General features: G+C 37.1%; 1 protein-coding gene across 6 annotated transcripts in view; it reads left to right on the forward strand.

The window, feature by feature from the left end:
• UNC79 (unc-79 subunit of NALCN channel complex) overlaps positions 1-26,296 on the forward strand; it is a 105,929-nt gene that overhangs the window by 62,550 nt on the left and 17,083 nt on the right. For 5 of the 6 annotated variants that reach the window (XM_088058197.1, XM_088058200.1, XM_088058198.1 and 2 more), the window contains exons 34-44: positions 2,600-2,716; positions 4,738-4,821; positions 6,221-6,323; positions 8,049-8,189; positions 12,369-12,407; positions 13,360-13,472; positions 13,557-13,642; positions 14,467-14,640; positions 16,278-16,346; positions 16,935-17,045; positions 22,448-22,552. In XM_088058197.1, the coding sequence (XP_087914323.1) occupies positions 2,600-2,716; positions 4,738-4,821; positions 6,221-6,323; positions 8,049-8,189; positions 12,369-12,407; positions 13,360-13,472; positions 13,557-13,642; positions 14,467-14,640; positions 16,278-16,346; positions 16,935-17,045; positions 22,448-22,552 (1,142 nt within the window). The remainder of the gene's footprint in view (positions 1-2,599; positions 2,717-4,737; positions 4,822-6,220; positions 6,324-8,048; positions 8,190-12,368; positions 12,408-13,359; positions 13,473-13,556; positions 13,643-14,466; positions 14,641-16,277; positions 16,347-16,934; positions 17,046-22,447; positions 22,553-26,296) is intronic. The other variant, XM_088058199.1, reaches the window with a different exon arrangement.

A 26,296-nucleotide genomic window follows, 5' to 3' on the forward strand; every position in this document is an offset into this window, starting at 1 on the left:
GCAGAGCCCCATCACAGTTAATGGTGACTTGGGAAGATGAAATCCATCACTCCAAGTGTGTCCCTCCCTTCCTCCTTCTTTCACCCGCTTTATATACTGAGCATGATGCAATATGGTCTGGAATATCCCTTCAGTCAGTTTGGGTTACTTGTCCTGGCTGTCTCCTCCCAGCCTTCCATGCACCCCCAGTCTCCTCACCAGTGTGGCAGCATGGAAAGCAGAAAAGGCCTTGGCTCTGTGTTAGCCCTGCTCAGCAATAACAAAACCACCTCTTTAATATCAACCTTTTCTTCAGCACAAATCCGAAACACAGCCCTGTACCAGCCACTGTGTCGAAAATTACCCCAGCTGGAACCAGCACACCTCCCTTTGCCACTAGTCAGTCACAGGCATGAAAAGTCACATGCTGGTCCACAGCAGTCGTCCTGGATCCAACACTGTTCAAAGGTTGACATCTGATATTTTTTGGCTTTTAGATTTTTTTTTGGTAGCTCTCTGGTGGTTTGGATTTTGTTGTTTTTTGTTTTTTCCCCCTTACCATTATTTGAAATCATTGCTGTTGTTGAGAAAGGTAGATAATCCTGGAAATCCAAACCTTCTCAACAGTAGCCTGATTATGTGATATATTCATGAAATTTTTTAAATTACAATCACAAAAAGCTGCTAAGAAATTTCAAAGGGATCCTCTTCTCTATTTTGACAGTCATCTGCACTCCAAGCAGTCTTGTCAGTTCTAACATTAATTGCTGTTCTTTTATCAGGAAATTCTATGCTTGATAAAATGATAAAACATCTATTTAAAATCATTGCCCTGGAAACGAATGAAATTCTATTTTTCTCTTAATTTGCTGTGAAAGGAAGCTGCAATATAACTTTTAAAAGTGAAACATAGAATGGTCTCTTGGTCTGGTTCAATTCTACAAGTTCAGTTATTCCAGGACTGCTTTGAAGAAATGCTGTACTTGGGCCAAAAATTGGAGTTTAAATGCACTTCAAAAGGATGTAACTGGAAAGGATGTAATGAGGAAAAACTAAAATACTTCATCTAATAAAATAATTTCAGTGCAGATTTTCACTGAAGTTTTGGTTTTGGTTGTTATTGCTCTAGGCCTGTATTTGTTTTGTTTTGTTTTTGAGGGAGTACTCTGCTTACTCTGAATTTTAAACTGTCTGATAGAAAATTAGTAGAGCAAGTTTAGGAGAAGGCACTCAACCCTTCAGAGCTTTCTGAAGGTTGCAGTTTATCCCTTATCTTTTCTTCCTTATCATAGTTAGTAATGTGAAATGCTGTGTTCAATTTCACAGCTTAGATGGTTAGAGTTTGGAATTTTAGAGTGGAACTACCTGGTCCACACTCTGGTTAGTGGAACTAACTAGTGGTCCTTTTAATGAAGCTGAATGTAGTTGTAAAGGAAAATGATCATTCAGAGAAGATTTTACTTTGTTGCCCTTGCTCTAAGGGCCTGTTGAGGGAAAGACTAAAGCTATACTTAAGGCAGTATTTTAAAAGCTTTCCTGGATACTTTTGTCAGCAGTTTCACAGACCTTGTTCAAGCAGGGCCTTAAAACTCATATGTCTTCATACAGTGAACAACAATTTTAGTTTCAATGATGGAAGTATATTGCTCAGGCTCAATTATCCAAATGAATGCATTATGCTCATTCAATTTGATTTTTTTTATGAATGGAGAAAAAAATGAGAAAGTCAGGAGTAGTGTATGATCTTTCTACCCCAGTTTAATTAGAGAAAGTGTGTAGAATCATTAAGTTGGAAATTAGCTTTAATATCCTTGAGTCCAACCTAACACTGTCTAGCACTGACACTAAGTCATGTTCCTAAGCATCACACTGATATAAACCAAAAGTCTTAAGTTTTAGGTCTCCCTTATGGTTTTACTTTGAGCATTACCCAGTGACACATATCTCATAAATCAATCTTCTTAATGAAGTAAATTGTTGGATGAATAAAAATTGAATGTTTGTTGCTTGATAGCTCTCTATAAGAAAATTGGCACTGAAGTTACAGAAGGGTCTCATCTTCAAAGGCTGCTGAGTTCCCACTTCAGAGAATGTGCAGGTGTTCTGCCTGAGGGGTGGGTGTGTAGATGGCAGGTTCGGGTTGTGCCACCCATGAAGGATGCTGGTGATACATAGTGTCAGTGAATTTGTTTTCCTCGGGTCAGCGTGGACACAGCAGTCCTCCATGCTTTGCTGGGAGGAGACTGAGCTTCCTTCCTTGGTACCTTGTATGTGAGATTCAAGTATACGTTTATTGCCTCTCAGCATGGGAGTTTTGGGGTAGTATCTTAACACTTCACAGATACCAAATCTTTTGATGAGCTTTCATAGTGTTTGGAGGCAAAGAGGCACTGACAGTTGACACAGTGAATCCAAGTCTCCTCTGACTGGTGGCACTGGGGCCAGAATTGTACCCTGTGTAGTTGTATGAAAGGTGCATATTGACTTGAGCAAGATCCTTAGAGCAAGCCATCATTGTCATTTCAGTATTTATATCATGTTAGCTTTTAAGATCAGGAAATGAGAGTAGTTCTAAATGTTGTCTGAGCTCCTGAAATCCTTTTGCATTTCTGACTTGCAGCTCAGTTCAGACAAATGAAAAGAGGCTCTTTGGGAGCTCTGACAATGAACCAGCTAATGAAGAGGCAGCTGGAACACCAGTCTAGTGCTCCCCACAATATCAGCACTTGGGATACTGGTGAGCTGCATTTATTGTTCTTTATTTCTATTTCCTAAACCAATTACTGTGTAACAATCAATTTAGGAAAAAAAAAAAAAGGAGTTTTTCTATTCTACCATTGCAGACAAGTGATCAGTATCAAGTCTAAAGTGAATCATTATAGAGAGTACAAGATTATCACTTAGTAAGAGTTGGAAGAGTTATATATTTGGGAGGTAGACCCTCTGGTACAGTGTTGTCTCTTTAATTGTGCATATTACTCAGATTATTTCCTGGTCTCATTGAAAGAAATGGAAGTATCACTGTTGAATTCATTAGGTATAAGATTTCATCCCTGGTGCATGGAATCATTTATTTGTATGTGTGTTTACAATGGTGGTGGTACACCACAGAGTTGTGCCTTATACCAGCCAGTTTTGCTTCTCTTTAAAGAAATTTTTACCAACTCATGCTGAACACCTGAAGTTTCTGTTTACTCACTGCTTTTTCTTCTTTAAAGATGAATGCAAAACAATGAAAACTGAATTAAGCACATAATTTACTCACTACTCATTTTGTCTTTTTTTTTTCTTCTGTAAAACACTTTCAGTTATACCAAATTCATAGCAGATGTCACTAAACAATAAATTAATTTTGGTTTATCAAAAATGCTAGATATTTTAGTGCCCATTTTGATATTAGTGGCATTACAAAATTGTGCTTCTCAGGAATTTATCAGCAGATTCAGATGCATCTAGAGAAAGGAATGCTTAAAATATTATATGGAACTTAGCATGCTGAATGAATGTCCTTCCATCAGCCTTGGACAGCTGAGTTGAAATTTTTGGTTAATTTAGTCTTCAGCATCAAGTTCCATCAAACTATGTTGTGTAGCTGAAGGGTGGCTAAAGATACGGTGCATAGTTCAGGATTATCTTTTCTATTCTAGTCTGCTGAATAGCATGCTCAGCATGAGACCCTTAAATCATAAAGATAAGAATTTGCCAGTGCTAACAATGGGAGTTTTGTCCTATGAGCAGGTAAGTTTATTTATTGAAGATCCTTAGCTGGATCACCTAGTCTCTCAGGCAAGGTTTTAGAGATTTAAAAGTTACTGCCTTTGTTCTGCAAGGAATACTTAGCCTGTATTCAAAATGAACAGGTCAATACTCAAAATGGTTCAGCATCTCTGTCTAGTTAATCCTGTTCCAAATCTAGTAGCTTTCTTCACATCCATGACTTTTCCCTCCAAAATTCAATTCAGATAAAGGCCTTCAAGCATGGAGAGGCAAAATGAAATCTTCTGGAAATCTTTGCATCATTCAGTCTATTGTTCCACCACTACATTCAGAATAAAATTTTTATTTGGACAGTTTTTTGTTTTGTTTTTTTCAGACAAATACTCAGTGTGACTGTCATTTCAATGTCACACCACAATTTTAAGACTCATTATACTCACTTATACCAACTAGGAAGTAGTCTCATCCCACATAAATATATGATGTGTTTGGTCCACACATACTTTATGAATTTATTTTTTTATTACCTGGGTAGGTGTCATGTGTCTCTTCCATTCTTATTTCAAACCACTCTTTTCCCAAGCTTGCTGTCTGTAAAATAAAATCATTTTGTGCCTGGCTTCTGTCACTACAAACTATATCTTGTAGTGTTTTAGTATTTCTAGACACCTGTTTCTTTCTCTTTTTGTAGCTCATATATTCCAGATCTTGTAGAATCTTTATGCTAGCACTTCCTTTCCTGTTTAATGACTCTTGTCTAAAATGCCTTCTTTATTATTAGGTTATCTGTGTCCCTTTTCCTGTATGGACTTCTTTAATCTTTCTTTCCCTTTCCTTTCTATGCTTAAAAAATTAACTCTTTTCTTTGGTTTGTTTGGGTTGTTTGTTTGTTTGTTTGTTTGTTTGTTTGTTTTGTTTGTTTTTTATCTCTAACTGTTGTATTTGTCTTTCTCTTAACTGTTTAAGACTTGTGATGCTGTTGACTGGTGACAGGTGCTGGATTTTTGGTTCTGGAGACTGAAGTTCTTTCTCTATCCACAGAGCAGATACAGCATGGAAAGAGGCTGTGCAATGTCCCTGTTTGCCTAAACCCAGATTTGGAGGGACCACCACTGAGAATCAGAGGTTAGTTCAGTGTCTGTTTGACCTGGTCCTCTGCCAAGACTGCCAGGAAGATTTCATGGTTAATACAAAATGGTTCTGAATTTTGAGTTCTATTCAGCTGTTAAAGCCTTCAGCTGTCCTGCAGAAAGTATGCAGAGAGTGGCTGAATCTCATTTCTGTATAAACTCTCCTCCCTCACAGCTGAAATACATCCAGAGTCTCTTACAGCCCTGCAATGGGACAGTGACCTACTTTCTTTGCCTAAATCACTTTTTTCCTACTGTTCACTGCACAAGAGAACACATTTTTGAGTAGTTATGTCTTATTCCAACATTGTAATATGCCTTATGACTCCTTTTAGCATTTGTGTGCTGCAATGGGACTTAGATCTAGAGAATATGACAGTAAAACTTCCAAAGTCATGGCAGACAGATCTTTATGCATCTGAGAGGGGAAGAAAAACCTGGCTACAAAATCTATACCTAGCCCTGCATTCTATATGTTCTACATTACTGGAGTATTCTAGCCTTGCTGAAGTGTCTGCTCATATCCAATAAAACCTTAGGGAGCAATTATAAAGTTCTGAACTAGGGATGTAAAATAAATGTTTCCCTCCATGCTTCGTAAAATGGTTGTTTAAAACCTACCTTATTCTCATTTAACTCCACTTATTTTGAGTTCAAAAATTGTGGGAGCTTCTTAGCTTATTTTGCCCAAGAGCTGATGCTAAATTTGCTTTTCCTGCAGTAACCAGGATTATGTCATAATAAATTCCATCTAAACCTTACATAGAGAAGCTTCCCCCTATTTCCATAGTTAAATATTACCAGAGCAGGCTAATGTTAACATTAAATCTGAATCTACAGATTGAAGCAACCAGAAAGAAAATTGGCAATGGATTACTTAAACTGTAATTCAGGAAAGCAGAACTTGGAGAAGTCAAGAGTTTGGGTCTTCCATAATACATAACTTTTCCCAATAAAATAAGCATTTATCAGAAATTAGGTGCACAAAAAGTGCCAGCGGTGAAAGGAGCCCCATATATTGGCACTATGGGAAGTTAATTCCCAGTAAGTATGTGGAAATACTGCAAATCTTCTGATGTCCAGTCTCATAGCAACTGTAGAATCATCTTCTTTACTTAATGGATACAATTGCATCCAATTTCCTGGAATTTTGGGTTTGTTATCTTTTTTCCCCAAGGATTTATCTATTTTTAATTGATAGTTCTAGGTAATTGGAATAATCTGGCAGAAGCAAAGAATGTGCGTATATGTCTTTTTATGGACACAATTTATTTCTTATTTCTAGGCGCAGTAAAGCCATTATGGCTATTCTTTATAAGTCTGCTCATCAAGCATTTTGGATTTCTGTTTGATGATTCTTTCCTTTTTAAAATTTTTTTCCTATTTGCCTTAAGGTGCTACAAAATCTAGTTTGCTATCAGCACCCAGTATAGTCAGTATGTTTGTACCTGCACCAGAAGAATTTGCTGATGACCAGCCCATTCTGATGACTGACAAGTAAGTGGGTTTTTTCTCTCCTTTCAAAGAACTAGTTGAACTTCAAATATGTCAAGTAAAGTATAGATATATTTGATGCAAATACAGATTCCATTCTATCATTTATCTCTATGCTAATTTTGTTTTTTTACCCCAAGGGAAAGATTTTCTAAACACTGCTAGCAAGATGTTTTCAGTTCAGTAGGACCTGAAATGATGACTCATCATTGTGTGTGCACAGAGGGCAGGGGAAGCACTTTCCATCTTACTTTAAATCAAGGGTTCCTTGTGATCTGTCAGAAACCTCTTTTGTCTTAGGGGGAAAAAAAAAAGTTCCATTTAAAAATTCCTTTGGGTTTCTGTTGAAATCAGTAGCTGTCGATGTGTCATCATATGTCATCTACATAGCTTTTTTAATGCTGATACTCACTGAATCCTCAAAGCTTTTGCAAATCTCTATTGTTTGGTTAAAATGCCTGTAAAGGGAATGTTAAACAGAAGTATACTCATTTAGTAGAGAAGTGAAGCAGTCAGCAGGGAGCCATGCATTGATTTGTTCAAAACTTTGGAAGAGAAACCACAAGTTCCTATGTGTGCTCAGTCCAGTAGACAGACAGACGTGCAAGGATGATCACTGGAGAAAGACAGGGCCATTGTGCAGGCTGTGATTGCTAGTGGATCTTACAGTGTGACAAAGTGAAGCATCCCAAAGTTAATCTGGTCTGTGGCACTTCCCTTGGCCATTTCACCAAAGCTCAAGCACTACCTATTAACATACAGACCAGCTGAGCTTGACTTCCATGACTTTGTTGGCATATTTTCTTTATGTTCAGTAAAAAAGGCAAGAAAGCTGCCTGTTCAATTCCATTAAGTTAAAATCTCACAATCTGTTGGAATCATTAGCAACTCATTGATCAAATTAAGCCAGCCTTCCTACTGGGCTGAAATAAGCCAATTTCCCACATTGGTTTGCCTTTTTCATAGGTTGTGAAAGCCTGTCTCATCTCTCCCAAATCTGACATCCCCTTTATAATTAGACATTTTGGAGCCCTTTCAGACCTTCATCAGTTGTCTTTGACCATTTCAGAAAGGATAAGTGACTCAGCAGCAAATCTGCCCTGGGAAAGGAGACTTTTCTGAAATCAAAGGTTCTGTGCCCCTGAGAGGTCTTTTCATTTATTTCTTAATAGCTGTAACTACTGTGGGAACCAATCAGATCATTGTTTTCTAATTGTATAATTTGTTATTCATAATTCATGACTGACGGGAAGGGCAATGTGAAATTGTTCCATCTCTTTAAGATCATCTGTGAGTGACATTGTTTGTGTCTTTGGTGCCTGGGACTTAGCCCAAGCTGCACAAACTGGCTGTGCTCACTTTGCTGAGGGCCAGTCTTCACTGCTGCAGATTTCTCTTGGATAGTGCAAACCAATGCAGTTCAATACAGTGAGTGAGCTGGAGTACAGTTACCAATAAAGGACTCAAAACAAGGCCTGCCCTGTGGCCCTCTTTCATTTGTCACTTAAGAAACAGGCAGTGTAGCTAGTAAGAAATTTTATTAATGTTTGAAAACTACGGACTGTTACTAATTATAGAAAGATCACAGTTACATTATCCTTCTAAATAAATGTGGAATAGGATGTACTAAGTAAAAATACTTTCAGAAGACATAATTATACACAGATCTATGTATAGTAATGCTTTGTTTGAAATCTGTTAACATCAGGATTAAAAACTTCCTTGCAGGTGCCATGACTGTGGGGCTATTCTTGAAGAATATGATGAAGAAACACTAGGCCTGGCCATTGTTGTGCTCTCAACTTTCATTCACCTCAGTCCAGACTTGGCTGCTCCTCTGCTGTTGGACATCATGCAGTCTGTAGGAAGGTAAATTCAGGACTTTCCTCTCTCCAATGAGATGGAAAGGATTTTGTGCCTGGAATTGAGTTTACATAAACTTCAGTATACAAATGTGTATATTTTAAAACTCTTAAGTGAATAACATCTGGTTCCGTCTTGTGTCTTTGTTACTCATCATTTTATAAATTTCTTATGTAACTTCTTCCACTGTCAGTTCAATTTTTGGCAGCTTCTTTGATGTTCTCCCCTTTTACCTTGCAAAGGGAAATTCCAGCTCAAGAATCTCCTCAGCTTGTCCCACTGTAAACAGTGAGGTAAAGAATAAAATCAGATCTTCTACAGCACCGTTATTTATTTACAACCTGGTGCAGCAGTTGGTATGCTTCTTAATCTTGGTCCTTGAAAGAAAATTCTACTGTTAGTTTTTATTCCTCCTCCTAGTTGCTCCTTAAACTGTTTTGGATTTTTTATCCTGCCTCCAAGTGAATTTTATACCCCATTTGTGAGAATTTATGCTCTTTTCTGCTTTCAAGACAGGACTTTTTGAAAAAGCCTTCTCTTTCCTAATAACCTCCCTTACCTTATTTTCTTCTGCTCTCTTGAAGTCTTTCTTAATAACTAGAGTACCTTGGTCCTGTGTTTCCAATGTAATGCTCGTAAACAGCTCTGTTCTTACAAAAATTGAATTCTCTTGGCTGCCCCTTGTTGCTGTTTTGACAGAATTTTTCACTTTTATGAGGTTCCTGCTTTAGGAGTTATGCAGAAATGTGGTTAGCTTTATTGAACTTTGCTCCTGGAGTGTTACCACTGAAGATGAATAGATCACGCAGACACAGGTCGAGGTGTGGTGAAAAGAAGAGAGCAGAGTTTATTTTTTCTCCCAGGATTTATAGGCTTTTGACCATGGCCAGGGATTGGATGGTCAGGATAACACTTTCTCACTGCACTGGCCATGAGAGATGCCCATCACAAGATGTGTAACAGAAAGAATGTACACATATCTATGTTTACAATTACTGTCCTGGGAAAGTCTTTAGAAAACTATGTTAGCAAGCTCAGAAGCTGAGTTTTCAGGGTGACACTGGAGGGTTGTTGACTCCTAGGTATGATCATTCATTAGCATACCTGTCGCTCTTCAGGCTTTTCAACCGTATTTGGTATGCTAGGTGAAAATTTGTATTGCCTTATAAGGGCTTCCAAACCAGATGCTGTATGAAATTGTCTCTGAGAAAGTCTTGAACATTTGCTGCCGTTGTTTTTCTCTTGTTACTTTTACCCATGTGTAAGGGATAATTAAGGTGTACCATTACCATGGAATTATGTGTGGTTGTTGTCTTGGACACTTCCACAATTTCTTGCCTCAGTGGTGGGATGGATGTGATGGGGTGTTCCAGAATAAATTTCTGAGCAGCACTAGACATGCAGAAATGTTACACAGCTCTCCTCCTACACGTTCTTTTTGGTGACTGAAGTTCAAATTGCTTGACTTCTGCAGGGGTATGGCTCTCCACAGCCCTGCTTCTCCACTACCTCCCAATTCCATTTAAACACAGCAGCTCTTCAAGTCCCCCATTTCCATTAATTGCATGTCTGCAGTTCCCTGCTGTTGCTGCTAATTAACTCTGATGGAGGCAAAGTTTCTGATGTAGACGGATGCTGCCATAAATACCGCAGTACTACAGCCACAGAGAGTAAATAATTTGGAAAATGAATTATCAAGGGATGAGGCAAAACACAGCATTTCTGTGTTTTGAGGGGAAATGCTGCATCTTTAGAGTGAGATAGCTGATTGTTTTAGAGCAGCAGATGAAAGTGCAACATGGAATGTTCCTGGTAAATAAACTGTCCTGCCTTGTTCCTGCTGGTTACAATTTCTGACAAATTCTAGGTCCAATAAGAGGCTCCCCACAAAGGATAAGTTGTATATATAAGCAGAGAGGCATTCAGGTGCCTCATGTGTATATACGTTGCTCTTTCATCAAGTGGTGCCATATACATCTCCAAATATCCATCTAACAGCAGAAGTGAAAATGAATTAGATTTTTTGCATTTTTATTCTTACAAATAGAGCTGCTACTTTCATGCATAGAAGAGGAAATAAGGAGTTAGGAAGTCCAAGGTCTTTCAGAATGCCTAAAAATCACAGAAAGATTTTCAAAAGTTATTTGGGTACCCACAGGCACAGATAGCCATCTCCTGAGATTTTCAGAAGGGAAAAAATTTCTGCATTCAAATTACTGACAATTAAAAGTTGAAGTGTTTCTAAGACTCTGACATGCATTTAAGTTTATGCTCTGGTTCCTGAATCAAGATTTTTCACTTGGTGATTCTTATTTAACTGTTTTCCAGTGAGATTTAGCTTTCCAAGCATTAAAGCTGTGTTTGAAAGTTGTATTTAGACTTGAGATAGTGAGAAGCTGTGATAAGCTTTACTTCTGTTCTTAACGTGTACAGATTTGAACACATCCATTTTCTGTTCTGCTTTGTGTTCTGCAAGGTGGAGGTAATGATGAGAGTTCATGGAATTTGTGCAATAAAATATTTAGAGTAGTAGTGATAAATATATACAGACTGTACATTTCAGAAAGTTTCAGATGTTCCCAAGTGTTTACTGCAGTTCATGTCAGGTCAAGTTTTTTCAAAGTTGGAAACCTAGTGCTTTGTTTGTTATAAAACCCATGCTTGCATTATCACATTCAAAAGGAGAGAAAAACATTAGACTGTTCAGAAAATTAGACATTTTAGAAAAAATATTTTGCATTGTTGTGTTTCTGTACTTCAGTAGATTTTTGAAAATAGGTATCATGTCCATTGGGCATGTAATTGGTCTCATTGCATTCTGCAGAAATCCTCGTGTGCTTTAATGTAAGCTGATGCTACAGTTATTCCAGGACAAAAACCTTTATTGCGGTAGCTTCAGACTTTTCTCACCCAGAATTAGCTTTGCACACCAGAAATAATATGTTGCATTTCAGTGTGGATTCCTCTTAACATTACTGGAGTAAGGAACTCAAATGTGTTTTTCTAATTTATGCTAGAGGAACTGAAGATAATAAAATCTTTAATTCCTTGCACCAACAAGTTTGAGATTATTGCATTGTTGGAAGTATGCTGTGTCCCCAGCTTGTCAAGAATAATTCGTGAAAATCACCGTCATTTTGGTTCTTGCTGTTGCATTTGACTGAGGTGCCTTAGGGTCTTTTTTGGATTTTATTGTGTTGATTAGAAAGGAAACTCTCTTCAGAACAAGGGGTGATCAAGGATGAGCAACAGCTAAGTGCAGGATAAAAGGATTATGAATCAAAAAAACCCCATTGAAGATTAGATATAAAATAATGTAGCTCTATGAATTTTCCCTTAGACTTATCAACTTATACTGTCTAAAATACTGATTTGCAGCAGATTAAGGTAAATATTTTATGGTATTTTGTATATAAGGGGTGCTTCTAGTGTCCATTTTTGTATTGGCTTTAAGTGTACAGCTTTTTAGTGGCTTTTGGTATTAAAGGTGTTTTGCTTTGATATTGTAAGCCCTGATTCTGTTCATTTATGTGTGCATATTGAGGTGCATGATTTTACTTTAAGATTGTGTTCAGTATTTTCACCACCAAATGCCAATATTTGGCTTTAAAGTCTATATTTAAGTACTAAAGTAAGTGACCTGATTTTTGAAAATACAGTAGTTCTCATCTGACTCTGGAAGAGATAGGTAATTAGTGTTTTTGAAAATTAATCTAGTTACTTAGGTGCTAATATCTGGAACTAGAAGCCTCAATTTAGGTGGCCAAGCATTTAATTTTTGCTTAGTTTGTGTTGCTATATTAATCAGAAACAATTCAGTCAGTAGGCAGCTTCTGGCAAACATTTTTTGCCTAAACAAAAATGTTACCCCTGATGTGCTGTAGGGCAAAAGAAATTACTTCATTATCTTTGTGCTACAAGAGGGAGGCAAGATTTATTTTTAGAGAAATTGAGCATTAGTGAGACTGCGAGACTGAGTGGAGTTTATGTCATGCAAACATGATTTTTCTGAATTTAGGTGCTGTGATCTTCAGAAGATCTTTAGGGTAGCATTTTAAATATTCTCTAAAGTTTATGTGTATTATTTATTTAAAATGGTATTTTATTGGGTTACTTAAAAATGAAACACACACACGCACAAAAAAAAGCATATGAGCTTCAATTTCTTTTTTATTTTTATTCCAGGTTGGCATCAAGTACCAGTTTTTCTAATCAAGCAGAAAGGTACTGTAGCAAAGAATACCTTGACAAAAGTGAAACAATCAATCTAAAGCATCATCTTTCCTGACCCTGAAATCAACTAAATTTAACCTTTATTTTATTTTATTTTTTAATTTGTGAGTAAAAGGAAAAAATCTGCCTTTTCCACTTGTTTCAAATATCCTTTGTTTTCTGGAGATGAACAGGAGCCCACATTCATATGTGTTAAAGCTGGAAAAAAACAGATTCAGATGCTGTTTGGTCTTCACAATTTCAGTGCAGCTTTTTCTAACTGGTTCTCTATTCAGTATTTGTCTTGATAAACTATCTCCATATATTCAGCCAAGTGAATCATCCTTGGCCATGGAGAATCCCTGGTAGTGATGCCTCATTATGTAAATCAGATGCTGAATAGGATAAATTCATTTTGTGAAGCTGTAAAGCATGTTAAGATGTGCAATTTATGAGTAAATAGATAATAATTAGGCTTTTAAAATTAAACCAGTCATTTATGAATGATTAGGGAGTACTTAACCTTTTGAAAGAAACTGCAAGAGGCAAATGAATATTATAATATTTTTGTTTACCTGTTGTTCATATTTTCGTGAAAAGCCAGAAAACTTAGTCTGTATCACTGAAATACACAAGGTGAGAGCAAGATTATATTTTAAATTCAGATGACTCACAAATAAAACGATGGGGAGAATCAGGAAAAATAAAGCTATTTATTGAGATAAATACTTCAAATACGTGTATGTAATTTTTTTATCTATTCATAGTTGAGCTCAAGTCATAAAATCAACATGCTGTTCTTTTTTTCAGGATCAGGATACTTCTGTTTTTGAGTGTCTCACTCATAACAGAACACTTCCATAATTAAAAAGAATAGTATCATCTTTATTTTCTCCATGTAGTCAGCTATGACAAGTGTTTAATCTGCAATGCAATTTTTTTCTTCTTCTCTTTTCATTTTCAGTATGATGATCCCTGGAAATGCTGCAGGTGTGGCCAAGCAGTTCCTCCGTTGTGTGTTCCATCAGCTGGCTCCAAATGGCATCTTCCCTCAGCTCTTCCAGAGCATTATTAAAGGTAATGTGCAATACCTGAGTGCATTTCTGACCCTCAGTTTCCTCTGTATGAACAGCCAGTGCAAAAATGCCATTCAAATTTCAGATGGAAGCTTTTTGCGGACCTTAGCCACGTCTCTGATGGACTTCAGTGAGCTGAGTTCCATTGCTGCTCTGAGCCAGCTGTTAGAGGTATGTTGACAATTGGCTATGTTAGTGATGCTCATTTTATTAGCATTATCAGGGTAATTTCTCCTCATTCAAGTTCAAACTTGCTTCATCAAAAACACTGTGAATTTTTATTTTGTCCTCCCTGGAAGTAATTAGGCTGTCCTCACCACTGGTAGTATGTCCCATTCCTTCCCCAAGCACTATTTTTTGTTTTCAGGAACATTTCTACTCATACATCTCAGTTCTCCCACTTCATTTTATCTGATGACAGTTTCTCTTAAGTATTCCAAAAATCTATTGCCTGCCTTTGACTGACTATGCATCTGGCTTATTTCTACTGTACTATTTGTCCTCCTGCTAGAACTAGTCATTTGCAGGTATCCTGCTCTTCCAAGAACAAGGCAATTGCCTCATACAAGATGTTGGCATCACTTCAAAACTCTCATGTCTATTCAGGCCTCACCCTAGGACACAAGCCACAAATCATACATGGCCTAGGGAGCATTAATGAATATACCTTCTTTAAAACTCTCTAAAGGAAAACATGAAAAATCTGCTGCTGAATATTTTGAGTTTTGCTTTTTCTACTGTCCTGTTAGTCTAAGCATGTGTTTGGACCCTGCTTATAACATTTTGGCTCAAAATCTTTTGGTCAGTACTTTAGGAAGTGCTAGACTAACTTTCACATACACAGCTCAAATTCCCAACACAACACCATCATTAACATAGCAGAAAAAGTATGCAGTATTTTGTCTCAACAAATTAACCTCAGAACTTCAAAATACAGTGTCAGGGACCATTTCTGCATGTGTATGATTGTTCACAGGTCTCATTTCATTTCCCAGGGTTTAAACAACAAAAAAAATTTGCCAGCAGGGGGTGCGATGCTACGCTGTTTGGAAAACATTGCTACCTTCATGGAAGCCTTGCCGATGGATTCTCCCAGCAACCTCTGGACCACAATTAGTAATCAGTTTCAGACCTTCCTTACTAAACTCCCATGTGTTTTGCCTCTTAAGGTATGATGTGTGGATATCTGAAACAAGCTATATTGTCATTGGTCAGGATGTACTGAAGCTGTGCAAAAACTCTGGATAACCAATCAGAGTGGGTTGTTGTGAATGTTTCCTAAAGATTCAGCTAATGTTTCCAGAGGACTGGATTTATTGTATTTCTGATCCATCCCTTTAATTATGTGTTCTGTGGGTAACAACAACAACTCTGACCAGGGTACTTTTCACTTCTTGGCATTTTTCCTATGCCTTTTCTATGCCTTGTCAGATTAGAATACTGCATAATATATAACTCTTAAGAGAGTCAGTATTTAGACAATGAAAATCTATCTGCTTTTCACTGGTAAACCTAAAAAAAAACCTCTTAAGAAGAGCAGCACTACCTAATTAATTTGCTAAAATACACAGTAGTCAGACATACAGAGAGAACTGAGACTATTGGGACTTGGGCCTAGCCTGTTTGGCTGACCAAGTTGTAGTTCTGATTGTAATAGAATATTGTTGCAGAAACTGAATCCAGAAGCTGAATTCAGAAGAAACTGAATCTCTGATTTCTGAGAGCTCAGAGGACATACAGCAGGATCTTATTCCTGGTGTGTATATTTCAGCAAACACAGTAAAAACTTCTGAGTCTTTCCAGTAAACTCCAGTAAATTAAATGGAATTCTGATACACTTACTCTATTTCCTGTGGTGGGAGTGAACTCAGTGGTAACTTCTTCTATAGAAAGCAGGGTTGTTCCATACTGGCTGAGGGATCCAAAATCTAAATCTCTGACTGATAACATTGTCTTTTAAATTGGTTGTCACCACCTGGCACTTGAATGATATTAAATTCCTTGGCAATATTATGCAATAGTCAGATCTTGAAACATCTTTAGATGTTGGTAAATTGTGGCACTATGCTTCAGCACTTACTAAGCCAAACAGGCAATAACCATTCCCTCTGTGTACTAGCCACCCCAAACTCCTGCATCTTATGTAACTGAAATACATAAAAAGAAATCAATTGGATCTTAGTAGTTCCAACTGCATATCCATCATTCACGGAACCTTTAGGTGGAGTGTTTACTCTTATTTCCCTTCTATTCATGGGAGGTAGTATTAGTGATACAGGTGAAGCAATTTTTTGCTCCTGAATTTTCAATCTCCTTTTCTTTAGGATCATAGGGGACACTTCAATATTTTAGATGTTTACAGCAGGGGTGAGCCAAGACAATGGATTGATCCTCAAAAGTCCATTCAGTGCTGTAACCCGTGTGATTTACTTGAAATAAAGATTACATCATAAGCAACAACTTAAGGAATCTGAAACAGCTGCTGCCAGGGCATATTTCAGTGTTACAGGTCTTGATGTCTTGAGATATGAGGGAAAATATCATAGTCCAGGACAAGCACAGAAATACAGAATAAGGTAGATGGTGTACACCCATGCTGTGGTATGTTACCACTGAAGGGGTATGACTGGGATATTATTGTGCACAAGAATAAGCCAGTTTAGAGAAAGTAATTAAAAATCATCAGGGATAATTTTTCAGACTTCACTTGTAAGTTAGTCACAGTCGCTATCACTATAAGCAAGATATGTACACAGAAGGGTACTAACTTCTTTTCTTTTTCTTTTCTACCTTCAAATATGTTCAGTGTTCTTTAGACTCTAGTCTAAGGATCATGATTTGCTTGTTGAAGATCCCTACCACTAGTGCCACCAGGGTAAGTTCCAAGAACACAAAATTCTATAGCCTCAGATTTAGCCAGCCTGTGCAATTGTATGAATGTGTTCATATCCCCTGGCTAGGAAAGTATTATATGTAAGCGTAAAATTGTGCAGTCCAATACCGTTTGGAGAATGATAAGAGCTTTGGAATCTAGGTTACAGTAAAGTGAGGGTAGAATTACATTCTTGTGTGGGTGTGAATGTATGTCTTCTTAAAGATTTGATGTTCTCTTTTTCTGTCCTCTATTTTTTTCTTTAAAAAAAAAAAAAAGAGTAATGAACTTCTTTAGATGTTTTTCAGTACAATTCCACTGAAGTCAGTGAGGTTTTCCTGCATAAACGATACAGAATATCTTATAAACATTGTGTCACAAGTGAAACTATTTTCTAACTTTTTGTTTCTAATTTCTGACAGAAGCATGAAGGCATATGATACAGCTGTTTGACTAAAACAGTGTGAATCCCAGGCAGATAGCCTCTGAGCTAAAAATAATGCTGTTCCATTCAGGAGCCTCAGAGTTGGAATGCTTCTTTGCTTTTTTTGGGCAACGAGTTATTGATTTCTGTAACACATGTCATTGCAGAGTCTTCTGGAACCTTTTTCAAAACTACTAAGTTTTGTAATTCAGAATGCTGTCTTCACTCTGGCTTACCTGGTGGAACTATGTGGTTTGTGCTACCGAGCCTTCACAAAGGTAACAACGACACTCTATCTTCCTTTAGACACAAGTGAAAAGCAGGACAAAGTCATGCTTCCCACAAGTAGTTTGGAAGTAAAGATGGAATCAGCATCAAGTTTCAGGCATGTCAACAGTTTTAAGGTAGTTTGGTTAATCAAGTAGTGATCATGGTTCAGTGCCTTTTAGTAATGCTGAATTTTACATTCAAAGACACAGATGATGGGAACCTGCTGCAAATGTTGCTCAGAAGAGTATTTTGATGTGATCTTGGGACTTGGCCATTTTTTTCTCATGTTGAGAAGATACCTGGTATTCACACATCACTTAAAATGTCTGTACTGTCCTATCTTTCCTAGTGCACAAGTTCAGCCACATAACTTGTGAGTAAAAACTTAAATATTCCTGGTAGTGCCTTTAGAGAGCACAGCTGTGAGAGAAGGCAGTAGACAACTAACTAAAATGGAAGAGTCCAAGTTAGGAGCTTTCCATCTTAGATCCTCTTCATTCTGTATTGGGTATTTTCCTTTGGCATGCATGGCTGTTACTGTGTAAAAAGGAGTACAGTATATGTATATGTAGACTTCCAGAAAGTTTTAAAGATTCATGAATGAAAGCTATGGTGTACAAATAACAGTTTTTACTCGGATTTATTTTTGTAGCTATCAGTGAGAAGTTTAACAAACAAAAAAGCAGATGATCCTAAGGTAATATATACTCCCTTAGGTAGATTGTCAAGGCAGTGAGCAAAAGTGTTGCCTTCTCCACTAAGCACACAGTTTTCCATCCTTGATACATTTGTCAGAACAGTAAATAATCCTCAGGAAACATTCCGTCATAAGTAGCTACATGATTTTTTGTTTTGATAATGTACAACTGGAACATGCATTGTTGGAGTCTTGTTAAGACTTAAAATACCACTGTAGAAAGAGTGAAGAAGAAATGATAGAAGCAATAACACTCTCACAGAGAAACTGCACCACAAGAAAATAAGAAACATTTTTACAAAATGTAATGGTTTGAAGCATTAAATAGAAATTAGCAGTATGTTTAATGACAGCAAGCAAATTCTAGCTTTTTTTCTCATTTGAAAGAGAAGAGTTTATGCAATGGAATAATCCTGAATACTGAAGAGGTTGCCTAGCTTTTGGAATGATTTTGAGTTATATCCATAGTTAAGGGTTTGGGCAAGGCAAAGTGAGTAAAATATTAACTTGAAGTCTAATAGTATTTTTTTTCATTGAAACAGAAAAGCTGCATTTAAAACTGAAGCAAAGATACCCCTGTTGCATTTGTGGTCTTATCAGAGTGTTTCATATATCTGCTAAAGCAAATTGTGAACTACAGGAAATTTTTCACTTTCCTCAGGCTCTGCAGTTGCAGAAAAATGTAATTAATACCATGGTATTAGAAAACCCATACGTGTTTCTTGCATGCTTCCTGGTTGATTGTTCTATTAATATAGTGAGTACTTAATTGCACACAGGAAGCTTGGATTACAGTGCTTGGTAAAATCCTCTTGATTTAGTTTAATGCAACCTGATGACCCAGAAATGGAAGCATTAGTGAATGTTCTCCATTGTATAGCCACAAAATATTTAATTTAGTGGAACTCCACACTACATTATCTTTGTAATTTCTGAAAGGTTACCATAGTTTTGCCTTAGAAGTGTCAAATTAATGACTGCTATTAGAAAAAAACCCCACCAAATCAGTTATGATGTCTGTGTTTCTCTACAGTGGAAATCACTTTTGGTTAAATAAGAGTGTTGTGGTAGAGGACCACATAGAAGTGAATTTTAGGAGGAATATATTTGTGAGCATTGAAACTATTCAAATATAATTGCTTGATTTGCAACTTTAAGTGTGCTGACTGGAACAAAACACCAACTTTCAGCTAAGCTGTGGAGGATTCTTGTCTTTTCAGAGAGTAAGCTACTTTGTAGAAATCAGTGTTGTACAACCACTCCAAATCTTTTTTTATTCCAACGTTTTCCTAATAACCTGTGGCAGGAATATCTGAGTTTCTCTTGTCTTGGAGCCTGAAGTCTCATGTCATTCTGATATTTTCTTGTCTGAGTTTCTGTTCCAGGTCAGCAATTTGTTTTTTGCAGTGCCTTTGGAACTCTCAGTTGAGAGTACTGTCTCTTCTGTGAATTGTAATCTTCTTATATTTAGTTTTCCTTTCAAGTGTCTTAAGGTCTTAAATGGACACTTTCTGGCTTTCTTATCTCTTACAGCTGCAGAAGCTTGAACCTAAATGTAGCCTTTTGCTAGTGTTCTGTTGTCCCTTACTAAGTAAATGCAGAATGCCACATGATTTTCCTATTGAATTTTTAAAATAATATTAAGAGGCAAATCTTCAGTATCTTTAATTACTGTAGTAGCAGCAGTGATAAAGATTTTTGCTTTATACTGGCTTACTTGGAGGATAGCAATCTCCATTAAAGATCCAAATTAACTCTTATTACTAAGTTTTGACCCTGAGGTAGTGCTAGAATTTCACTAGTTTCTTGTTCTACATATTGACATGTGGTTAGTCACAATTTGAAGGTTGCAAAGCCATTTTCTGTAGGAATGTATGGACATTTGAGAGAGTTTATTTGGCTGAACCATGGCTGAAGTAGTGTATTCTTGACATTTCTGGTACCACATTTATACATGTGGCTCCCCTGGATGTTATTCTCAAGGAGCAATGGCTTTGTGTCAGAATATAAAGTTTATACATATTTATCAGCAGGATGATAGGAATAAGTAGACTTGGATAGAAAGGATACTCTGGGCCATTGACTTGTATGTCATCACTCCTGATTTACAGTGCAGGAAGCAAGAGGTCAGATGTCAAAAAACCATTCTGCCTGATTTTGCTCAATCTCTCTTCATCACATGTGCTTAACGAACTTGAAAAGTTTAGACTGTGAGACAGGAGACTTCTTTGAGGAAGAGGCAGTTAGCTATTATATTATCCCTAAAGCCAAGAAATTGGAATTCATTAAGCCTATGCTTCCTTTCCAGTGTTCTGACGAAGCAGTTTATTATGGCCTGGTTATATCCTGTATAGCATAGATTTTTGGTATGTAAAATAGCTGAATGCTTTTGAAAGAATTATGTCTTCCTTCTTTTTCAGTATGTGTAGGCTATTGGATTTGAGTTAACTTCTGTCCACTCTTTGGGGGGATGTAATTGTCAACTGACTTGAGTGTGGCACTGTGTAGTGTCTGTGTCTCAAGTCTGGGAAGGCATATGATGGTGGGAAGGGACACTCTTCCTGAGGAATTTTAACAAGTTCGGGTAATGATAGCAAGAATGATCAAACAGTTGGAGTTCCACATACAGAGCAGCTAAGTCAGAGCTCTTCATCCTGAAAGAGCAGCAACTGATGTGAATGTGAGAGAGGTCTGCAAGGTCACAAGTGATCCAGACAGGGATGAGTAATTTCATTCCTTTCCAGTGCAAAGAACGTACTAAGTTTATAGGAATTAGTCAAAGCAAGTAAAGGGAAGTGATTCTTCAACAGTGTGTGACTCTTTGCCAAGTACCCTTTGTGCTAAAGGTTGGCATGGGTCCCAGCGGTCAATGGACAGTTATATGGAAGAGAGAGTTTTGAATTATACAGAAACCACACAGAGCTCAGAAGTTCCCTGAGCTGAAAATAGTTGGTGAAATTATACATGCTTGCCTTGTTCTTATTCTTCTTTTTGCTTCTGCTTATGGCCTTGTTGGAGATAACTTACTGAAGACATTTGTTCCCATCTGACCTCTCCTGGATATTCTTATATTGTATATTTTTAATCAGAGCACCACTCATGCATGTGGAATATGTGACTTTTGAAAATTTTTCCCTCAAGTAATGGTTTCATAATACATTTGATTCTAGAGTGTTAGTTTCCTGCAAGTTTAGCTGCCTAGACTGCAGCAATATAGTCAGACAAGGACAAGGACTGCAGTTTGGGACCCATTCTGTCATCTAAATGTGTTATCTGTCTGCACACTCTGTGTAATTGAAGAGGAAAGTATGAGCTTGAAGTACGGTCTCTTGATTCACAGACTGGCATCACAACTTCCATGAAATACATCCCATTCTGTTGTTTTGGCACCTTCTCTCAAATCAAGGCCTGATATTTAAAATCTATTTTCATTCAGAAATATGTGGGTGCTGTGGAAGAGGTGCACTGTTGCTGCAAGCTTTGTTTGACAGTATGCCACGCAGGTGGTGTGGGGACATCAGTACATCCGTTCTCTGAAGAGGAACACTGGTGACTGCTTGCTCTGCTGCAACAAAAGCTCACTCTGACTTTCAGTGTCTCCTATGTGCAGCTGGAGGTGGCCTTCGAATAGTCTCTCACTAATTAGCCTCATAAAACTTCTCTGAGGAAGAGACGAATTATACCATTTTACAGATTTTGTGGAGAAACTGGGGCCCTGACTGAGTAGAAATTCTCACATGTTTAACTTAAGTGAGCAGGCAAGTGCATGGGATTTACAAGACGGAGGATACTAGGTTTTAGGTTTTAAACACACTTTGGATATGCTCTCATTTTTAGACAATGTATTTCATCTCTAATGGTTGTCTGAAATAGAGCACAGTGCTCCTTCTTATCAAAATTCTTGAGTTGCTGTGGTCAGTAGCAGGTTATAGATTTGTTTCATGTTTTTATCTTATCGTCTAAAGTTGGAGAATGTCAAAGTAAGATGTATAACAAGCCCATCTTATCTCTTGTACCTCCTTGCTGACTCAGCCCTACAACTCTATTCTTGGACTTCTGTGTTCTAATCTCCACTGGTTGATTTCCCCCTATGTTTTAAAGTGTTTCTGTTGTAGCAGCTGTAGCCAAGACTGTTTTTATTGTGGAAGTGGAAAAGTACTGCCAGTCTAATGAGTGGAAATAGATGGTCTGAGCAGCTGTAGTGGAGGCACTCTTTTTTAAAGGGGAATAACAGAAAAAGAGCATGGTGAAATGTAGACTGTTTTTGGCAGGGTCAGTGAAAGAATAATGCTAAATACTATACCAGTTTTGTTCTTCTGTGTCATTTCTTACTGCTTTCTTCTTTTTTTATGGGACTACTTAATGAAAGTTATGTTTGCATACTTAGGCTTTTTAACTATTTTATAAAATCTATCTGTATTTCATGTGTGAAATATTAAATCTTGGATATAATGTCTGATAAAACATTAAAGAAAAATCACCTTCATTGATGTCTGTTCAATTAAGTCTGTAGAATTATATAAATTATATAATGATGATTGTATATTGAAATTGATTATATAGTGATGTTGCCTTTTTTTTTGAAGACAGCAGAAACCAGTACATTCTTGTAACTTTGTTATTCTCAAACTTAGATAAAAAGTATCTTTATGGTTTACTAGTGGCTGTCAGTAAATTTCAGGACATTCATAATTCTGTGTTTTTTTGTTGCAGGAAAGGGACAAATTCTACTTGACACGCTGTGTTATATTGGAGTTGCTGCAAGCACTCAAGTTAAAGTCACCCTTACCAGACATGAATCTGCTGCTGTTGGTGCAGGTACAGGAAATTCTGATGTAATTTTCATACTGATCCTGTCTTGGCCTAGGTTCGGGAGTTGGGCAGAGGCTGAAGATCTAAGTCCAACATGATTACAGAAAGTACCAGCAATGTCTGGAGAAGCAGGAACTTTTGAAATCCAAATCCAGTTGCATTTGCATGCATTGGTGCATACATTTAGGCTCCTATATTAAAATTTAAGAAACTACATTTGGAATCCAAATTTCACATAATGATAATGACTTGTGCATCACTGCTTATGTATTGAAGATCACAGAATATATCTTGAGTGGGAGGAGACCCATAAGGGTTGAGTCCATTGAGTTTTATATCATGTCCTGTTGGGGCAGCTGCCCTTGTGCTGCCTTGTGTTCATTTCCTAGCCTCAAATCCTGTTTTGCGTGGGAAAGGCTGTTAGTTGATCGTGGGTCACAACTCAGTTTCTGGCAGTGAGCTTATCTCCAGTTCCTGAAGGCCATTTTCTTTTGACCTGTAGTTTTCCAGTAAAGAATACATTGACAATATTTCTGCTGCTTTCATTCTCTGGAGTCAAGCTAGTCAAACTACCATTGGAAAATATGAGGAAATAAGATACAGACTTGTGAAAACTTCTGCCTCCAAGAAGGCAAGTGTGGCAGTTTGGCATCACAAGCCTGTCCCATGAAAACAATTTGCTGAAATCCATCAAATGTAATCACAGGTAGTGAGCTTTCATTGTTTACAGTGAGATAATGATATGTTAGGAATTTAAGTTTAGAAACTTAAAATTATAGGGGCCCAGCATAAGAGGACTTCATAAGGTCCAGGTGAGGTGTTTATTACATAGATCCCTCATAATGCTCCCAGCATCACCGCTTCATTCACTCTTTCCCTTCCCATTATGGGTCAAATCTTCATGTAGCATACTATGGACCCATTTTCTTTTGAGTACTGGTACATTACTCATAGTAAGTAAGTAAGTGATTGCCAATTGACAGAGAAATAATACTGACAAATGAAATTATATAGCAGTTAAGGATAACTCTGAAAACCATTATTATGCCATTAGCGTTAGGGGAAGAAGTTGGGAAGAGAAGAATAACACATGGGTTTTTTTTCTTTTGATGGTTAAAGGTTGTTTTTTAAAATCCATTTAAGTTAAAAAACACAAGTCTGTCTTTTTATTTTTTTAATTGTTATTAAACCCAAACTTATTTTTTTCAGTCCCTGTCAATTAACAGCCACCAACCTCTTTCTGTCTTACAGCTGCAATGATGCACATTGATACCATGTACATTAGTTTTTGTTGACTTGAACTGACTTCTCCTGTATTACAGAAAAAAGCAGTTATTCTGTATTACTCCTATAGTTCAGTCCTACCCCAAAGCATGACAATCCCCTAGTCTAGTCCTTCCTGAATTTGTCATTTGTGAATGCAAGCAGGCCATGTCAATTTTGGCAGTGGAGTTTGACTGATTAATGCTTGTCCTTCATATTGAGTGAATTGCTTGAGAGACCCAGTTAGCAAAACTCTTCTCCAGTATCTTTATTTCATAAAGATAAAATGGTAATTGCCTGGGCTTTCATCCTAGCACTGTTCCCATATGCTGTATTCACTTTGGGATGTATTCTTACCTTACACAACAGCATCTAATGTGGATATAAATGTCTTTTATGATGTCTCTCTTTCAGAGGCTGATGAAGTGATTCATATTTCCTGCTATCCAAAACAGCCGGCTTCTGTTTTTATGCAGTCAGTGGTGAAGAATAGGGGTTGTATTCAGACCATCTGCCATAGATGCCTACTGGAGGCATGATGACTGCTTCTCCCATTGACTGTGCAAATTGGCAGCTCTCAGTAGTATGTGGTCTGAATCACTCAGCAGCCTCTGGAAGTGCAATACCATAGTAACCACTAAGCCCATCTTCAACACCACTGTAATTTAAGAAATCTACCAGTAAAAATGCATATGTTTCTTATTTTTTAAATTTTCTCTGGTGCCACTAATAGAATGAAGGGAATGGTTCACCTCTTTACCACACAAAGCCACTACAATATTAATTCAAATTGTATGCTTTTGAATGAATAAAGCCACAGCAGAGTTAACACAGCACCAAAGAGAAATGGTTTTAATTTCCAGCAGTCATGGCTCCATGGACATGTTAGCCTATATGCAAGACTCTATATAGACAGTGCACACAGAATACAGAGATTCTGTCAAAATGTTCCAGATAACAAAAGAGCTAGGAGCACTTTAGTTTAATGATAGAGCAGTCGTGGGCTGACTAACAAAGGAGTTCCTAGAAAGATACATTGGACACCCACGTTTTTCCAGATTACATAGTGCCATCAGTGTCACTGGTGACAAGGCTAAGATGAGAGTTAACTTTATCCCACTTTACAAAGAGTGAGAATTTTTAACTAGATCACTCCAATCTTTGCATAGGTGTCCTGGATGATAAAGGTTACAAAAAGACTGTCTCCTTGATTTGTCCTAGCAAATGAAAACCATCATGTACATGCTGCTGTTCCATGGGTTTCCATAGGAACTGCTTCTTCCCACAGCATTTTGTTTCCCTTGCTCACATTTTCTCTTGCTCACATTTCATCAGCACATATCTTCAGGATTTCCATTGACTTCAAATAATATATGATATGTATTATATATGTCTCTTTAGAATTTGCTTGTTCAGTCTCTAAGATTCAGTGTACCTGACCTTGTTGTAAAGCTTGTGCAAGTGTAAGAGTGAATTCTAGGGCTGTAAAGGATATTTTGAAATACTTTAACGCAGAGCAGTCAATCACTGAGAATGCTGCTGACATATATGCATTAGACAACTATAAAATATAGTAGTCAATATCTGTCTCAGTTTGTGAAAGTACCATTTTATCAATTAATTTTTAATAAGAGGGAAGATTAGGCTTAGACCTTAGTTGACAGTTATTTTCTATCTGCTCTTTCTTAGAAAGCTACATTGCATCACTATGGACAAAAATTGCTCAAGTGCAGATATAATGTTAGGACAAGAAGTTGTAGGAACAAGCAAATAATTTTCAGGGTGTCCAATGCATTATTGAAGTTTATAATGATTAAATAACAGCATTAGCAAGTTTAATGTATGAATGATGTAGACATTGGAGATTTTAGGTCAAGGGATTTGGAAACAAAAAGAAATAAGAAAAAAGGTAACATAAAAGCATAAGAAAAGCAATGAGAGATATCCTTCTGTAACAGCATGACACTGACCATCTCTCAGAAACAGCTTGTTTATATAGTATTGTGGTTACAGAGGTTATACCGCACCCTACTAGTACATTGTCAACTTCAAAACTCTTCATATAATTCATCACTTCAGTGAACATGTTATAATATCACAGTGAAGAATATGGCATCCTGCCTTATCTTTCTGTAATGGTTCACTTTGTAATGAAAGAGGAGCATTTGATATATGGAAGAAATAGCAAATATATTTTTTTTCATAAAGAAAGTCTGATTTGTTACACAATATTCTTCAAATTGCTTCTGCACAGCATATCTGTTAATTAAGCACATTAAAGTCAGATTTTTTTCAATAAAATTATCTCATTTATAATGGTGAGTTAAGTAGGTTGTTTATAAAGAAAGAAATCTCTAAAGGCAAATTACCATGAAGAAAAGCAAGAAGAGATCTGAATTGATTTTAATGAAATAATGAATAAATTATTAGTGTCTTCAGGTTCCTCAAAAAATAATTAAAAATAACTTGTCTTTAATTTCTTCTTAG

This window comes from Pseudopodoces humilis, chromosome 7, assembly GCF_049639895.1.
Source record: "Pseudopodoces humilis isolate 2021_Gansu_Grassland_sample_001 chromosome 7, ASM4963989v1, whole genome shotgun sequence".
Taxonomy (NCBI): domain Eukaryota; kingdom Metazoa; phylum Chordata; class Aves; order Passeriformes; family Paridae; genus Pseudopodoces; species Pseudopodoces humilis.